Below are 18,691 nucleotides of genomic sequence, written 5' to 3'. Positions count from 1 at the left end.
CATTGACTGGTTTCAGTTGTACTTCTGAATGACTCTGACCACTCTTGCAGCTGAGCATGAGGTTCTAGAATGTTCTGTGCCACTTTGGGGCCTGCAGAGGGACCGACCACTGTATTCTGCAGATCATGCTCTTGTAGTGGAAGGTAATCCTGTCTGGTCCCAGGTATGTGCGCTTATTCCAGACCTAATGCATCAGTTTTGCTCCTGCTGACAGCCCTCCCCACTTGAGCCTCCTGCAGGCATTCTGGGTATTTCCTGCCAGGTGCCGCATCACCAGGACCTGAAGGCAGCCCTTTCACCACTTGATGGGATCAAAACTTGGTCCCCCCTGCCTTATGCAGCACATTTACTTGTTTCCTATGTGCTGTGCCTCCCACTTTGCTGCAAGGCTTCTCTCCCACCGGGCCCCACTGTGGGTGCCAGCCAGTCCTGTTGACAGCAAGCCCACCCACCCACCTCCACCCTCTCTGCTCTAAGGCATCATCAGCTCCCCTGTCTCCCGGCACCCTCTCACTCCCTTTTCACTTTGTCTCTTCCTAGTACTTTTCAGGATTGGCAGAAGGATGTAGAAGGTGGGCAGATTCCTTGAACTGAAGCCACACCTCTCTCCCACTTCGTTTCCTCTTGCCAGACTCCTGAAAACAAGGAACTGGCCACATGCAGTGTACACTTGAGGATCCATCTGCCACACTTTTCCTTATCCAGTTTAGCATAGTCCAGAACACCATGGCAGAAGAACTTCCACCTGAGTTAAGCTCTACTTCCTGTGAAACTCAGAGGATATATGGAAGGTGGTGTCCGGTTACAGGGCACGCCCTCCACATATACAGTGCAGTCAAAACTGCTGGGATCAAAAAATGATTTGGCAGTTCCTCTCCTGTGGATATATCCTAAGGAACCAAACACACCCATCTAAGCAGACCAGTGTTCATAGCCAAAACCTGGAAGCAACCCGGGTGTCCAACAACAGATGAGTGGCTGAGTAAGTTGTGGTCTATATACACTATGGAATACTACTCGGATATGAAAAATGGTGGATTCACCTTGTTCACCTCATCTTGAATGGAGCTTGAGAAAATCGTGCTAAGTGCAATAAGCCAGAACGAGAAGAGTGGATATAGGGTGATCTCACTCATAGAGAGAACCTGAGAAATAAGAACAGAAAGGGGCTAGGTTTGGTGTGTTGCACCAAAGTAAAGAACTCTGGTGGGAGATGGGTGGGGTGGGGTGGGCTTTCAGGTCCTGGTACAGGATGGTGGAGGAGGACCTAGGCTGGGGGTTGAGAATATTTTGCAGAAAATTGAGAAATGTTACCTAGGTATCAACAACTGCACTACTGTGAACTATTATGCTCTCTCAACAAAAAGAATAAATAAATTGGGGGGGTCTGCAGTTGATTGAAGGCTGTCACTTGAGCAAAAGTTGAGGAAAAAGTAAGAAATCATCTGTGAGCTGTGGGAGAGACCTACCTGAGGGGACCAGGTGTTAAATGTTGGATGGAAACAGGCCATAAAATCCGTGGCTAAGATTTCAGCAGGCAGGACATCTCAAGACCTTAGTGGGATGTTTGCTGGGCTCTGTGGGAATGTAGTCAGAGCCCTTGACTCTATGGGAGCCATGGTGAAAGGACAAGGGAGGCTGCAGACTCGCGCCTGGCGTGCACCCCAACAAGGTGTAATGGGGAAAGTGAGTCCATGTTTTGGAATCAGATAGACTTCCATCAAAGCCGGCCTAGCAGCTGGGCTTGCAAATGGGTGGGAGGAGAACTGGGTGTCATATTTCTGCAGGGAAGCTTGGCAGTACTTGACAGCCGCCTTTGGAAGTGTTCATACCTGCTTCTCAGCGGTTCCACATCTAAGAACTCATCTTAAGGAAATAATTAAGGCCGTTTGTAAAGATTTCTCTCTGAGGATATTTAACACAAGGCTATTTATAGCAGAATGTTAGAGACAGCCTAAATATCCGCTAATCTGGGCTCATTTAATAATCTCACGCACTGTGTATACTATTAGGAGGTCACTAAAATGATAAATTTATGGAATATTAAATGAAAGCCAGCCATGAGCGTATATTCATGAAGACCCTGTTTTATTAAAATATGTCACCTTGTATCTTATTTGTTTATTAATTTTTTGGTTGTCACTGGGGCTTCACTTCTCTTGACTGATGTTTTCAGACAAAAAGAAACAGACATAGAGGGAAAGATACTCCACTACTGAAGTTACCCCTGGTGTGTGAGTGTGTGTGCGTGTGTTGTGGGGGAGAGGGGAGAACTGGAACCTAGCTCAGATGTGTAGCAAAGCAGATACCCGTGAGCTATCCTGCCAGCTCATTTCTGCTTCTATCTTTAAGAACATACAAATGCATATCCCAGAAAGAAAACAATAAATTAGTACTGTGAGACAGATGGATACAAACACAGAATGAAATGGAAAGGGGAGGGAGACACAGAGGAGGAGAAAAGAAGAAACACCTGTAGTCTGGTTTCACCTCTTGTGAAGCTTCTCCTGTGTCAGTGGGGACCAGGGGCTTGAGCGTGGTGATGTGTACACTCTGCCAGGTGCCCCACTGCCTCTGATAGATAAAATCTGTACGAATGGTTTTATCAGTAAGCTGGGGTTATGGCTAGTAGCTATTACACTACTTACTGCTTTTTGAAAGGACTTGTAGTTGATATCTTTTCTGCAAGTAGTGCAACCTTGCACTCAGGTGGTGATGGCAGGCAGGCCTTAAGATGAGTGGTTCAGGGCGTTACAGAATAGATTCTTCACAACTTGATGCTGGAGTTGGAGACAGCTGGGCATGACATGGATGCTTGGAGGCCAGGAAAGAATTTCAAGGTTCAAACGGGGAGGCTGGAGGGAGCTACTGTTGTGAGTGGCCTCTGGGTGTTCGTCCTTTGGAGACTGGTAGGTGAAGAGAGCCAGGTCAGATCTCTCCTATGCTGCTGCCATCCTCACGGACCAGCCTGGGCTGAGTGGGGAAGACAGGAAGGACTAGATGCAAAGCAGCTAACACAGCACCGTCTTGAAGTTTCCCTTTGGTGTTTGGTAGAGAAACTGCTGATGTTGGTGATAGACCCTCTGGAGACCCAATGAAAGACCTTCACACTGTAGTTCTGAAGACTGAACCACGCGTAGAAATTGTCAAGAGCCAGGTTCTCTTTGAATTACTTTATTATTTATTTATTTATTTACTTTCGTATTTGTTAAATGTCCTAAAATACAAACGACATAAAAGTTATCAATCTTCATTTTATTTATTTTATTTTATTTTGTTGCTGGGGAATAAGAAACCTACTTTGCTATATATGCTTAGTGAGGTCTTAGGCTGCCCTCAGTGTCTGTGGGCCTGGCTATGGTTCAGCCACATTCTAAATGTCTGTATTTATTGGTTTCATGTCAGTCAGTCTGTTTCAGTAGAGCCAATGGCACTAGGGCACCTGAATGTCCTCACAGATACAGTTCTCCCTGGGACATGACTTGGGAACATCCAAATACCACTGAGCCACGGAAGGATGCGCCTCTTAAATTTTCTAAATGCAGGTCTCCCTGTCTTAAAAGCCAGCAGTCAGTAGCCAAAACACACATAATGAGATCAACACAAAACAACAACAACACAAATAACACTTGCTGTTTATGAGAGGCCTTTCATCTGAGGAGTTCAAAAGGCATTTGCAAACCAGTTAATACTTACTCTTACCCCTTGGGGAAGTATCACTCCAGTTATTAAAAGCAGAGCAGAGAGAAATGAAGTACACTAACAATAAGATCAAAGAATCAATATGATGCAGGTAAATGCTGGGCAGGAATGGGACTTCATTATGACAACTGGTGGTTAGCCATCCGCATTTAAACCTATGGGAGAAACTGGCTTTGTTTATTTGGCCTCTGAGTTTGTCCAACTCCAGATCCCTTCATGGGAACATCTCCCTGAGATTGAACATCTGGAAACAGACCGACTAACATAAACCCAACATTTACAGACATCTAGAAAGTGGCTAAGCCAAAGCAGAAACACTAAGCTTATACAGCAAAGGAGTCTTATTATTCCCCAGGGGAGAAAAAAATGAAGATATGATAACCTTTATATCATCTGTATTTTAGGACATTCAACAAACAGGAAAAAAGGAAATAAATAAATTCAAATGGAACCTGGCTCTTGACAATTTTTTTTATTTTTATTTATAAAATGGAAATACTGACAAGACTAGGATAAGAGGGGTACATTTCCACACAGTACCCACCCCCAGAGCTCCATATCCATTCCCCTTCTTTGATAGTTTCCCTATTCTTTATCCCTCTGGGAGTATGGACCCAAGATCATTATGGGCCTAGGTGGAAGGTCTGGCTTCTGTCATTTCTACGCATGGTTCAGTCATCAGAACTACAGTATGAAGGTCTTTCATCGGGTCTCCAGAGGGTCTGTCACCAACATCAGCAGTTTCTCTACCAAACACCAAAGGGAAACTTCAGGACGGTGCTGTGTTAGCTGCATTGTATCTAGTCCTTCCTGTCACCCCACTCTGCCCAGGCTGGTCCCTGAGGATGACAGCAGCATAGGAGAGATCTGACCTGGCTCTCTTCACCCACCAGTCCCCAAAGGACCAACACCCAGAGGCCACTCACATTTACTTAGTGCAAGGACCTGGGTTCAAGCCTCCGATCCCCATGTACAGGGAAGAAGCTTTATAAATGGTGAACCAGTGCTGCATCTCTCTCTCCTTCTTTCTCCTCTCTCAATTTCTCTCGTCTGTCCCAATAAATAAAAATTATGAGAGAAATATATTTGTTTAAAAAAGAATAGAAAAATGCTTTTGTTCTCGGCCACATTCACTCCAGAGCTTCCTTCGTTCAGCTCTAAGCACCTAAGATTCTCCTAGGTCTGTTGTCTGTAGACACTTCTTAATCCTCCCTGGCTCTCCCTCCTCTCCGCAGGTCGGTATTGTGGGAAGGACAGGAGCTGGAAAAAGTTCTCTCATCTCAGCCCTTTTTAGATTGTCAGAACCCGAAGGTAAAATTTGGATCGATAAGATCTTGACAACCGAAATTGGACTTCACGATTTAAGGAAGAACATGTCAATCATACCTCAGGTATGCGAGCCAGATCCTTCTCATGTGTTCTTTTTTTTTTTTTTTAATAAGACCATCGAAGTTTAATTACTTTTAATTTTATTGTACTTTTTGTCTAAATGAGAGGGTTGAGCCTAGTTTTCACAGCTGGTATTTCCAGTAGGAATTTTCATCAGGTCCCGGTCAGAGTATGTTTGCTGGTTTGTCTGTCTGATTGAAGAATTTCTTTTTAAACAAACATATTTCCCCTGTAATTTTTATTTATTGGATGGAGACATGCGCACATTCCCTAACTTAGGCTTCTCCGGGTGCCCTGTTTTATTCACAGACAACCCCTGATGTTTGAGAACAAAATGATCAGTGGTGCTCTCAGCCAGCACTTGAGAGTTCTCTTGAGGGAAACGTGTTTTAAGTGCCTTAGTGATGGAATTTCACTGTAAGAACCAAATCTACCTTTTCAGGGGTGATTATCTCTGGGAGAATTATGGAGTGTGAACAAAGCAGGGTCTCTGGGGGGACTCTGAAACTCTCTCACCATCAGTAAGTGGTTTAAGCCAGGGAGGCGGTGCACTTGTGAGGAAGACCACGGACCAAGGACTTCAGTCTCTCTCAGCCCCTCTGCTCTCTCTGCCTTACCGAGCAGCTAACAGTACCAACTCCTGGAGCTGTCGTGAGGGGGAAATAGCTCACCATCACTTCTTGGGCTTTACTTCCGGTTCCTTTCATTTGGGTATTTTAACCAAGTAATTAAGGGAGGAGCTAGAGATTGAACGCTACGCATGATAGGAGTTCCCCCATCGTTCCTCCATGGGGTCCAGCCATGGGGTCCAGCCATGCAGCATGAGTGCAGAGCACAGCTTTCTTGAGATTTTCTTCATTCCTCCAGGTCTGTCAGCCATGAAGCCGTGGGCCTCATGCCTTCATCCAGCTCCAGCTCTGTTAGGCAGTCAGCTCCAGACTTGCTGGGCTTGCTCTTTGTTGCTGTTGTTGTTTCAGTCTACCACCACCTGGCCTTCCAGGAAAACTAAGAAGCACTCTCACCTTCTTGCTCACTCCTTCTCTTGGTGAGGCTGAAGCCAGGACTAAAAGATGCAAATATGCTTCCTGCTTGCTACTTTCAAACTTGCTCTCTTCCTTTGCCTCTTTCTTGCTCTTTTCATTCTTAATTTTATTGAGCAGTTAATGATTCCGGCACATTTGTCTGTCCATGTGTAAGGTCTCCCAGTTCTGTATAACAGGTGTCTGTTACATACTCTGATTCCCCCGTCCCATCAGGGGCCCCAAACTTCCCCTCCCTGCAGACCCCTATTCCATTCTCTCCCCAGCAGCCTTTGCTTTGGTGAAGCACACCACCCTCAGTCCAAGTTTCATCCCATGATCTCCCTCTCTAACTCTGTCTCCCTAGTTCCACCTACACAGGAAGTCATCCTGTATTCATCCCTCTCTTCTTGATTCATCCCTCTCAACACTTTCCTTCTGCTTCCAGAAAAGATGAGACAAAGATTGGGATTTTAGAGTTTCTATCGAACTTTCTTGATACTAGGCCATCTGTGATAAAACATGTAGCACGTGGTACCATGAGGTTTGAGCCCCGGCGCCCAGGCAAGTGCCACGCTACCAGAGACAGCTCAGGTACTGTCTCTACATCTCCATCTGAAGGAAAAACTTGGTCTGGGAGCCATGAAGTTAAGCCCACACAAGACTAAGCAGTGAAAAAAGGAAAACTTCAGAAAACAGTATAGTTGCTGGTTGATGGTATAGCAAAAAATTGGATGCCTTATAGAAATTGTTGGTAGAAAGATAAATGGCGCTGGAAACAGGGTGAGGGCTCCTCAAAGTGGTTACAAGAGAATTATGACATGTTTGGCAGTCCTGCTTCTGATGGTGACCCAAAAGAATTGAAGGCACAGGAGGTGACATAGTGGGCTGCCTGTTGGACTCTCAAACGCGAGGTCCCAGGCTTGATACCCTACTGTAGCGTGTGATGATCTGACTCTCTCTCTCTCTCTCCCTCTATATTTCATATTTCATTGATCAATAAATATTTCTTACTGTGTGCATTTTTGTTGTTTTGTTTGCTTGTTTGTTTTGCCTCCAGGGTTATCACTGGGTGGTGCTGTCACCATGAATGCACTGTTCCTGGAGGCCATTTTTTCCATTTTTTTTTTTTATAGCATAGGAAAGAGAAAAATTGAGAGAGGAGAGGAAGATAGAGAGGGAGAGACAGACACCTGCAGACCTGCTTCACTGCTTGTGAAGCGACCTTCCTGCAGGTCGGAAGCTGAGAGCTCAAACTGGGATCTTTGTGCAGGTCCTTGCACTTCTTACCATGTGTGCTTCACCTAGTGTGCTACCACCCCGCCCCCATAAATAAATCTAAAAACAAACTAAAGGCAAGGTCTTAAAATGCTGTCTGGACATGCCTGTCCACAGCAACATTGTCCACTAAAGCAAAAATGTAGATGCAGCCCAAGTGTCTGTGGAGAGACAGATGAACAAATAAAATATTACATATATGTGGGGAAATAATGCCCAGGCTTAGAAAGGACACAGTGAGCTTTGAGGTCTTTATGCTGCGTGAAATACGCCTGTCACAAAAGGTTTCTAGATTGGCGATATGTAGGTATATATTCTTCTCTGTCTACACTCTCTATCGAAAAGAAAAGGAAAAAAAAAAATGACCACCAGGAATAGTAGACCCATATAGGCACAGAGCCCTGCAATAACCTTGATGGAAAGAGAGAGAGGCAGACAGAGGAGAAAGAGAAAAAGGGGGAAGAAAAGAGAGGAAGAAAGGAGAAAGAACTCTGAACTAACTGTATGCTTAAAAAACATACAGCTGATGAATTCTATTTTAAAAATATTTTTAAAACTTGGCAACCTGGAAGATGGCAGCATGATAGAGAGCAAGCCATGCATGAGGGAGGCCGTGGGTTTGATTCCTGCCACCACTCGTGATGGAACAGTACTCTGCTCTTTCTCATAAAGTAGACAAATCTTTAAAAAGTAATAAATAAACACTTAAAGATTGCCCTGCTAGGAAAAAATGGGAAAACATTTTCATTATACTTAACTTCTATAGTTAAAGGTTCCCTCTGACCTTTTAAGATCATGTCTTAGGGAGTACAATAGAAAATGGGAGTTTAGGTTCTGCAAAAGCCTCATGCCTGAGGCTCAGAGGTCCCAAGTTCAATCCCCAGCACTACCATAAACCAGAGCTGATCACTGCCCTGGGAGAAGAAAGAGCTGGGTGATGGCACACCCGGTTGAACACACATAGTACTAAGCACAAGGACCTATGCAAGGATCCAAGTTCAAGCCCCCAGCTCTCCACCTGCAGAAGTCACTTCACAAGCTGTGAAGCAGGTCTGCAGGTATCTCGTTCTCTCTTCCTCTATCTCCCCCTCCTCTCTCAATGTCTTTCAGTCCTATCCAACAAAATGGGGGGAAAAAATGGCCACCAGGAGCAGTGGATTCATAGTGCCAGCACTGAGCCCTTGCAATAACCCTGGGGGGGAAAAAAAAGGAAGAAAGGAAGGAGAAAAGAGGGAAGGGGGCAGGAGAGGGCAAGGTTGAGCCGTGCATTGGGAAAGAAAAGAGTGAAGGGAGGAAGAGAGGAAAAGTTTAACTTCCCCGGCATGGCTGTGTTGCTTGTACCCATCTCTGAAATGGGTTACGAGAGCTCAGTGAGCTGACAGGGAGTGCCCATAAAGAATTTTCATATCCTCGGATGAAAGGCTGTAGAAACGTGTCCCACATTACTTTGAATGCTTCTTAATAAGACATAGTCGTCTGCTTGTGTACATAAAAGAACTCTATAAATAAAGAAATAACGTTAAATGATTCTTGGCTCCGCCAGTGATGTTTTGGAAGCACATCTGAGCAAAGACTAAATATACCTTGACATCACCGGGCTTTGGTTCGGTTCCATGAGTTTCCACCCTGCTCTCGAGCTCTGGGTCCCTTCTGCAGAGCTGGTGCTTACAAAACAGGGCTGAGCTTTGTATCCATGCAGATAAGGATCAGCAACCATTGTAAACACAGAACCTTTTTTTTTTTCCCTTTTTTCTTTTTTCACTCTTGATGCCTTTGTTTCCAAGGCACAATGTTGGCTGTTGAAAGAGAATCTGGAGAGACCCTGCAGTGTGTAAAGGGTCTGAGGAAATCATTCAGAAAGCTGCCAAGGAAAGAATTGGGACTTGCACATTAAAGACCCAGGATTTTCATTCCAGACCTGTGTGTGACCTTGAACTCCCAGCTTCCTGAAGATTAAACCAAAGTTCTTATACCACCTCACAGACTTGTGAACAAGCAGTTGTGGCTCAAACTTGGTTCTGTGGAATGTTCTAGAAAGGCTGTGAAACCTTGGCTGTTGAGACAGGACCCTAGCTTTCCAGTTTAAAATATTACTTCTCACCTAAAAATAACAGCCCATTCAGGAAGGGCTCTGCTCTGTAAGCCCTATTAATGTTTTTGAGGCTTCTGGCTTTCTTTGTATCTATGGCTTAGAGTGGGAACCAAATTGCTCACATGACTTTAAAGAAAAAATGAGAGAGAGAGAGAGAAGCTTTGCAGAGCAAAGTATAATAGAAATCTATCCAGTTGCCCTACAAGCAATGTGACAGAATATCTTTTTTGTCGTTGTTGTGTTTTTCTATTTATTTTATTTGACAGGACAGAGAGAAATCCAGAAGGGGAGGGGAGGCAGAGAAGGAGAAAGGGACATCTGCAGCCCTGCTTCACCTCTCATGAAGCTTCTTTCCTGCAAGTGGGGAGTAGAGGCTTGAACCATGGTCCTTTTACATGGTTACTTAGTTGCTAAACCAGGCGCACCGCTGCCTGGCTGGACCTTGGCTATTCTTTTCATGGTCTGTTTTCTGGCTTCCCTCCCTCCAATTTTCTTCTTCTTCTCCTTTTTCTCCTTCTTCTCCTTCTTCTTCTTCCTCTCCTCCTCCTCCTCCTCCTTCCCCTTCCTCTTCCTCTTCTTCTTTCTCCTCTTCTTCCTCTTCCTCCTCCTGCACGTTCTGGGTCACAGTCTCCCTCTCTGAAGACAGGCTGTCTTTTCCTTTCCTTTCTCTAGTGTTCCTTGATGTCCCTTACTATTAGTGACCCGTATTATTAGTAAGAAGTAACCTTTGTGGACTCTCTCTCTGCTGTCTCTTTATCCTCACAGCAGGAGCTGTTGTCACCTTTGTCTGCCAGACTTCAAAACAGGCCCAGTGAACTTAAAACACTTTTCTTTTAATTGGAAGGATTAATGGTTTACAGTCAACAGTACATATAGTTGTTGGTATGTGTATAAAATGTCTCAGTTTTCTGCAGCATGCTTTCACCCTCAGCCTAGGTCCTGCTCCACCACCATCCACCAGGATGTGAAAGACCCCTCCACCCTTAGAGTCCTTGACTTTGGTGCAGTACACCAAATCCAGTCCGAGTTCTGCTCTGTGTGTCCCCTTTACGTTCGTCTCGACTTCTGTGCTTGAGTGACGTCATCGCATAGCCACCCTTCTCTTTCCGGCTTACCTCACTCAGCATGGTTCCTTCAAGCTCCATCCTTATGCAGCGAGTAATAGAGCTCTGGATTCATTTAGTTTCAGGAGGTTCCTGGCCCCAGAGCTGGAACAGCAACCGGTAACACTTGGACTTTGACCTAAGCCCCCGGTGGGAACTGCCTTGTGTCTTAGACACAGTGCCACAAAACCTGGCTGCCATGACCCTGTGCTCTGCTCTTTTCTTCTCTGTACATTCGAGACTGACGTCTCCGAAAGAGGTGATGACCACGTGACACAAGCTGAGTTCAAGATCATCTGGTTGCACCTGCAGTTTGAGAACCACGACCCCTGGCTGTTTGGGGAAGTGTGAAGCCTCTCAGGGTGGGACACACAACAAGGGTTGGCGTTAGGGGTTCCCACAGCTGCCCTGCAAGGCTTGCCCCATTTTCCAAGCAGGAGACCTTGGTCAGGAAAGATGAACCACTCCCCGTGAGTCAAACAGCAAACAGCTAAAAACAAACAACAACAAAACAGCAAAGTCAGAACGTGTGTGTGTGTGTGTGTGTATGTGTGTGTGTGTGTGTGTGTTTCAGTAAATGAATGTTGCTTGCTCTTTTTCCCCCGACCATTCTACTGGGAAACCGTGTTTGCCTAAGTTTTTCCTACTGCTCAGTTCAGAACAGATTCCTAAAAACCATCACAAAAATGAAGACTGAACAGAATCAAAAGCTACATACCCTAGCTCTGAACGACCCGTTAAGCCCTCCCATCCTTGCCTGGATCCCAACACTCAGATTCAGGAAGCTGGGAAGATAGAGCAGAGTTGGCAAGAGGAGAACTGAGGCAGGCAGTGTGTGTCCCTCAGTTCCTGGTTTCGGAGAGCCAGGCTTGGTCACTCTCCTAAGCTCCCTGATGAGTGTGGTCCTGATAGTAGCCAACAAGCCTCCCTAATGATACCCCCCCCCCTCTTTCTCTTGCCCTCTCTTTCTCCTCTTCCCCTGTCAATTTCCTGACTTATTTATTTACTTATGTTATAAGAAGGGGAAGGAAACTGAGCATCTCTCTGCCACTCTGCATGCTGGGGGTTGAACTCAGGACCTCACTCACACAGGCTGGAACACTGTCCCGTACTGGGTTTCTTCACAGGCCACTCACACTCTCACCTCAAGCAGTTCCAAATTAAGAATAAAAATCTGGTAACTTTGGGAAATCTGCTGGAGAGAAGCAGGGGATGAGGGGTGATTTCTATACATGGTAAAGAACCAAACCTGCAAGGAACTTTGTTTAGTTCCTCCAGAGTTATCTCTGGGGCTTGGTGCCAGCATTACAAATCCACTCTTTCTGATGGCCTCTCCCCCCCCCCCCCCGCCATTTTACTGGAAAGGATAGAGAGAAACTGAGAGGGGTGGAGGAGATAGAAGGAACTTTCAAAAGCAGATTTAATATTCTTAAGTGTGGCCATGGGGCTGGTTGATGGTGATGGTGCCCTCAGTTGAGCACACCCAAGGACTCAGTGTCAAGCCCCTCTCCCCACCAGCAGGGGGAAAGCCTCAGAAATAGTGAAGCAGGGCTGCAGGTGTCTCTCTGTCTCTCTCCCTCTCTATCTTCCCTTCCCCTCTCAATTTCTCTCTGTCTCTATCTGGTACAATTAAAAAAATTAAAAACTGCTTGCATTTAGTATAAAGATTTCTGGGTGGACATAAATAAACAAAACTATTTTTAAAAGAGAGGGAAGGAGAAGGAATAAGATAATGGAAAAGTGGTCTTTAAATCAACCACTCAGATAGCTGGAATATATGTTTGCTTCCCAATTTAAGAGTCCTTAATTGTGCTTCCCAAGAGGAATTCAGAGTGCAGCCTGCTTATCAGATGGAATCTGCAAAGGGAAAAAGAAAAAAAAAAAGATTTCCAAACTTCTTTGCAAGGAAGGGGCAACTCTGCCCCTTGAGCCTCTGTTCTGTTGGCACGAGGAGATGTTTTCAGTCAAAGAGAAATCGCATGCAAATTCACTGTTTATGATCACACCCCGAGCATTGGCATGGGGTCTGGCTATTGGCTTTATCGTGATGAATCAGTCTTTTTAAAAATCTGTTTAATGGATTTTTTTTTTTAATCAAGGCCGAAGCTCATTATTTTATGTAAGTAGTCAATTCTGCTCTCTCTGTATTTCTTCCCATTCCCTGGTTCCCTTCAGTTGGTTGAAGCACTTTACCCAGAGCAGAATCTTTTACAACTGACTTTTTCTCCTTACCTGGTTGAGAACAAAACTCCAACAGAGAAAAGAGGCAGGATGTTATTACGAGTAGAGGAATCCAACTGGATCCCGGCCTAATGCAGTCAGGTCCTTTGTGGCTGACACCGAGGTCTGCATTAAAGCCTGTGGACCTGCTCCCAGAAGCTCCTGACCTGTGTGTGTGTTGGAGGGCGGGGAATGGGACTTAATAGGACTTTATTTCTTTTTCTTTTGTTGGTGGACAATGTCCTTTCTCTTCTGAACGTGGACGATGATTGGCTCACTCAGGCTACAGAATTAAAAAAAAAAAAATCATAAGAAAAGAAGGCAAAGTTACCTTGCAAGTGAGTTCAGGTGATGCCTTGATTGGGGGCCACCTGTTAGGCATGAAAATATGTTTCTTAGGACAGAAGGAAGCAGCATGAATACATGCCCTTGACTGTATGTTTCAGCAGCTGCAAGTTGTCTGCTTTGGGATTGAAATGATTAGGATGTTGTGTTGTGTTGTGTTGTGTTGTGTTGTGTTGTGTTGTGTTGTGTTGTGTTGTATCCTTCTAGTTTATATCCACTCTTGACAGGCTTCTGTCTGGGTCCCTGGGTGTTTTCAGCATCAGAAGGTTTAGGGGGTAGGGTTTCTCTGAGATAATGAAAGGCTTGTCTCCCAATTCCGAGCACAAAAAAAAGTCTCCTCAGAGTCCTGCAGTTGTGTGGAGGGATTATCAGCTTACTTACCCTAAATGCCTCCATTCAGAGTGGCCACTTTTGGGGTCACATGCCAAATATGAACTTGTATTCTGTTAGTCACAAAAGAAAAACAAAAAGCGACAGTGGAATCTGCCAGAGGGTATGAATGTGAAATTGTACTGTAGAACAGGTTTCGAACTACGACTCTGTTTAAGAATATTGCCCGGAACATGATCATTTGTTCTGCTGTCTGTCATGCCAGATACCTCTTACTCAATAGGGCATACTTGTGTGCTGTGAGGGAAAGGTGTGTGTGTGTGCGTGTGTGTGTGTGTGTGTGTGTGTGTGTGTGTGTGTGTGTATTTAGTTTGTATTTACATGAAGAGTATATGTCCAACCAGAAATCCTTATACTAAATGCAAGCAGTTTATTTTTTTTCTTTATGGGGGATTAATGGTTTACAGTAAAATATAATATAGTTTGTACATGTATAACATTTCCATATAACAGTACAACCCCCACTACATCCTCCTCTACCATCATGTCCCGGGACCTGAACCCTCCCCCACACCCTCTCCAGAGTCTTTTACTTTGGTACAATACACCAACTCCAGCCCAAGCTCATCCCGCCTTTTTCCCTCTTCTCTCTTAGGTAAGAGAAACAGTGCCTGATTTCTTTTGTTTTTCAGAATTGCCTTCTTTTCAGTTGTGGTATAAAATAAGGTGTCTGGTGACAGACTCTTTGGGTCCTGATGGAACTGGGGCTCAGAGACCATGGTCATCTTCTGTCACTTACCATTCTGGGGCGTATACATCCAAATTCTTTTTGGACCACCATAGTCCTCACAAGTCTTAGAAACAGTTTTCTTGTTTCTTGTTTTTTAATGTTTGTTAAGGTTTATTTATTTACTATTAAGAAAGAAAGAGACTGACCAGAGAGCTGTCCACCTCTGTTATCTGGTGCATACTGGCATTGAACTTTAAATCAACATGCAAGTCCTGTGCTCTGATATGCTGAGCTTTAAATATGTGTTCTCTGGAACCCCCCCAAACCCCTATTTCCAGCCAAGCTAAGAAATGTAAGTGATGAGACCACCTCTCACTTCCCCCTTGGGACTTAAAGCCAGTCTCTTTTTCCAGCGCCTTGATTTCCTCATACACCAGCCCACAGCCAGCCTCTCCATTTGGGGCCATAGCAAGGAGCCTGTGGCCAGGGAGGCAGAGGGTGCCTCTTGCCCCTCCCCTGCCTGGCCATGTGGTTTCTGTCAACCCCATAGAAATCACCTTACTTTTGGAATCATAAAACTGATTCCTACAAAGAATAAATTTAAGTTTTTTTTAAAAAAAACAAAGAAATCTGGCAGACTGGGAAGGGATCTCAGTGGAAGAGCACAGACTTGCATGCCTGAGACCCACTGAGATGCTTAGGACTGGACAGGGGTAGATAACACAGTGGCTGTGCAAAGAAGCTCTCAAGCCTGGGGATCCAGAGTCCCAAGTTCAGCCCCTCGCAACACCATAAACCAAAGTTGAGCAGTGCTCTGGCTAGGAAAGAAAGAAAGGGGGGAGGGAGAGGGGAAGGGAGAGGGGGAGGGGGAGAGAGAGAGAGAGAGAGAGAAAGAGAGCGAGAGAGAAAAGGAGGAAGGAAAATGCTTAGGGCCACATATGCCAGAGCAGTATGTTGGGAGAGGGGGTCTCACTATTTCATAGATAGATAGACAGACAGACAGACAGACAGACAGACAGACAGGAAAACAGAGTGGATATATGTTCAACCTTGAAAACTCTGAAGTGAAATGGCAGTCATTCTCCTGGCAATGAATTATTGCCATTGCTTAATTTGTCTTTGATCTTAAATTCAGAACCTTAAAGTGAAACTTGAAAGTGGGATCTTGGGTTTGATGCATATAGAAAAGCCGTGGTTTTCGTTTTTCATTTTTCATTGTTTCTGAGATATTGATCAACTTTGTGCTAAGAAAGTGCCCTTTTGACATTTTGGATTACTTAGAGATAGCACTTTAAAAGGCACACTGTGCCTGGCATTCACTTTTTCTTACCAGTCTATAGAGAGGATAGGGAAAGATAGTCTGGGAGGTTCTCTGAGTAACTCCTGCTCTTTGTGGCTAGAGAAAAGAAGAGCCTGCCTTTAAAAAAAAAAAAAGATGTTATTTATTTACTAGTGATAAATTGATTAACAGAAAACACATAGAGAGAGAGGGGAGAGGGACCAGATGGTGGCACAGCTGGTTGAGGGTTCAGATGACAGTGCCCAGGCCCCTGGGTTCAAGTCCCTAATTCCCACCTGCAGGGGGAAAGCTTCACGAATGGTGATGCAGGGCTGCAGGTGTCTCTGTTTTTCTCCCTGTCTCCACCTCCCTCTCAATTTCTGGATGTTTCTGTACAATGAGTAAATAAAGATGATTAAAAATAAATATATAAAGAGAGAGAGAGGAGACCGTGTCTGAGCATCACTCTGGCACATACAATGCAGGGGATTGAACTCAAGACCTTATACTTGTAAATCCAGCACTCTAGCCACTTTGCCACCTCCCTTCTGAACCTCCGTTCTCAGACTTTAGAGCGGCAAGGTGAGAGCCCTTCAGCCCCTGTGGACAAGGTAAGGTCTGAGCCAAGCCATTCCTTGTGCCACTTGCTCTATCCAGTGGACTTCTCTGCTAAATATATCTTTGTGACCTAGGTTCCTAGAACCTTCTAGCAGCAAACACTTGGCTGACCTATACAAGCTTATTTACGAGATCCCTTTTGGAAAACCGAGAAGGGAGCACATAGTGGAAACGTAATTGAGGCTCCCTCCTGAGCTGCTGAAGAAGAAGCTGTTGAAATTAATTTCATTATGACTCAGAAGACACGGCAGGTTTTGGATTATTCTGTACCAGCAGTTAATCACAAGGTGTCGTGAGACTTGGAGCCTGATGCTCAGGACAGATAAGGTGCAAAATTAAAATCAGAGGCCTTCTTTTCATGTATGGAGGTGTACTGTCACTGTGAGTCTACATTACCAATGGGTAAAAGCCATTCTCGTCTGGGGAAAGAGTCCCAATCCTAGAAGTCTTAAAAAAGAAAAAACTAACTGAAAAGGTATTCTTCATTTATCCCCGTGCAAATGTGGCAACATCAAACTTCGAGGGAAGAACTTGGACTTATTGACTTACTGGTTTGTTTTTTCTTTTTTAAAAAAATATTTTATTTTAATGATAGATGCAGAGAGAAAGGTAAACAAGAGAGAGAGAGAGAGACTGAGACTAGAGCACTGCTCAGCTCTGGCTTTAGGTGGTGCTGGAGATTGAACCTGGGACCTTGGAGCCTCAGGCATGAGAGTCTTTGTCAGAACCATTATGCTGTCTCCCCAGTGCAGTACTGGTATTTTCTAGAATCACCCCAGGTTGACCATATCCATAGCTCACTTAATGTACAGGCCTCCTCTACAGAGTTATAGAGTTGTTTTCCCTGCTTCAGCAGCCATTTTTGAGAGGGCCCTATAAATTCTATAGTTTATCTGCTTCTTTCTTTTGAGTAAGTCATTAAAAAAAAAAAATCAAGCCCTCCTTTCCCTTCATTCCTTCTAAGAAGGAAGCACGTAAACAGTTTCTTTTGTTTGTGTTCACTGGTCTAGAAGCCATTTTGGAGGCATTTACATAATGGAAATTAACAGAGATACTGTTTGGTAAACAAGCATTTGAAACCTTGTTGTTAGTGACCAGATTCTGTCTTCATTCTGTTCCGGAAAATTAGCATTTATATAAGAAATGAAAAACAACGATAGTAGGGCCAAGTGGTGACACACCCACACCTGGATGAGCACACTTATTACAGCGTGCAAAGACCCAGGTTCGAGCCTTCCAATCCCCACCTGCAGGGGAAACTTTGTGAGTGGTGAAGCAGTGTTGCAGGTAGGTGTCTCTCTGTCTCTGTCACTCTCTTCCCTCTCAGTTTCTAGCTGTTTCTACCCAATAAATAAATAACTAAAGATAATATATATTTTTAAAATGATGATAGTAATATTATTCACTCTTTTGGGGGTAATCTAGGAACCTGTTTTATTCACTGGAACCATGAGGAAAAATCTGGATCCCTTTAATGAGCATACGGATGAAGAGCTGTGGAATGCCTTAGAAGAGGTAAAGTGAAATGTCTTCCTCTTGTTAGCAGCAGAGTTTGTGATGTGTCTGCACTTAGAATGTTGCTGAGAAAGGTGTAGAAATATTGATGACTGTAAACACCATGGATTTGATTTGGTCTGGGGCCCATATTCAGCTTAGGAGCTTATGTAACCTCTGCATCCCTCTAGATTTGAGCTCACATTCTGTGGTCATGAGTAGGAACGTTCCAAGCTGCCCCAATTATCAGGACCCATCTTCCTCAGGTGTAGCATAGAGTATGTTGTCCAGCCTCCCTTCAGAGGATGAAACATTCTTTACCATTGTTGACCCAAGTTGAGGGCAAGGCCCTATAGGGGGCCCACAAAGGGGTCTATTTTCTGATAGAGATGACCCTTAACAAGGCGAGAGGGATTTATTTGAGGTCTAGGCCCATCATGTCTGTTTGGGAATCTCAGGACTCCCTGAATAGGGCCCTAGCTGCTGGGGTGCCTAATAGTGACTAAAGAATCATCATTAAAGTATGCCAGTCTCAAATGTTATGCATGTAGAAACTATTGTATTTACTATCGAATGTAAAACATTAATTCCCCAATAAAGAAATTTTTAAAAATTAAAAAAAAAAAAAGTATGCCAGTCTCTTGCCCTTATTCAGCTTTTGCAGTCCTTGCTTTGATAAGGTTAGCTTTGGAGTGAGTGAGAGAACTGTGATAGGAAGTAGGTGAGGAGGGTATCTAAGTCTAATTAGATACTATTTCATTAGGAATTTTATACTGACTCACTGCAGACTATTGTGTACTTTTGCTCTAAGGTATATATTTTGTCCTAATTTATGGATAAAGAATAGGGAAGCCCATGCCCTCCCCTTATAGCTTTCTATTCCCGCTTCCCCAGAGCCCCACCCCACTAGGGAAAGAGAGAGGCAGGCTGGGAGTATGGATCAACCTGCCAACACCCATGTTCAGCAGGGAAGCAATTACAGAAGCCAGACCTTCCACCTTCTGCACCCCATAATGACCCTGGGTCCATACTCCCAGAGGGATAAAGAACAGGAAAGCTATCAGGGGAGGGCATGGGATACGGAGATCTGGT

General features: G+C 44.5%; 1 protein-coding gene across 1 annotated transcript in view; it reads left to right on the top strand.

Moving 5' to 3' along the window:
• ABCC4 (ATP binding cassette subfamily C member 4) overlaps positions 1 to 18,691 on the top strand; it is a 274,755-nt gene that overhangs the window by 217,541 nt on the left and 38,523 nt on the right. Inside the window, exons 26-27 of the mRNA XM_007526845.3 lie at positions 4,938 to 5,093; positions 17,531 to 17,620. Of these exons, the coding sequence (XP_007526907.1) occupies positions 4,938 to 5,093; positions 17,531 to 17,620 (246 nt within the window). The remainder of the gene's footprint in view (positions 1 to 4,937; positions 5,094 to 17,530; positions 17,621 to 18,691) is intronic.

The sequence above is a fragment of the Erinaceus europaeus genome, chromosome 5 (genome assembly GCF_950295315.1).
Source record: "Erinaceus europaeus chromosome 5, mEriEur2.1, whole genome shotgun sequence".
Lineage (NCBI taxonomy): Eukaryota > Metazoa > Chordata > Mammalia > Eulipotyphla > Erinaceidae > Erinaceus > Erinaceus europaeus.
The sequence above is the reverse complement of the archived record's forward strand: the minus strand, read 5'-3'. Positions and strand labels throughout refer to the sequence as shown.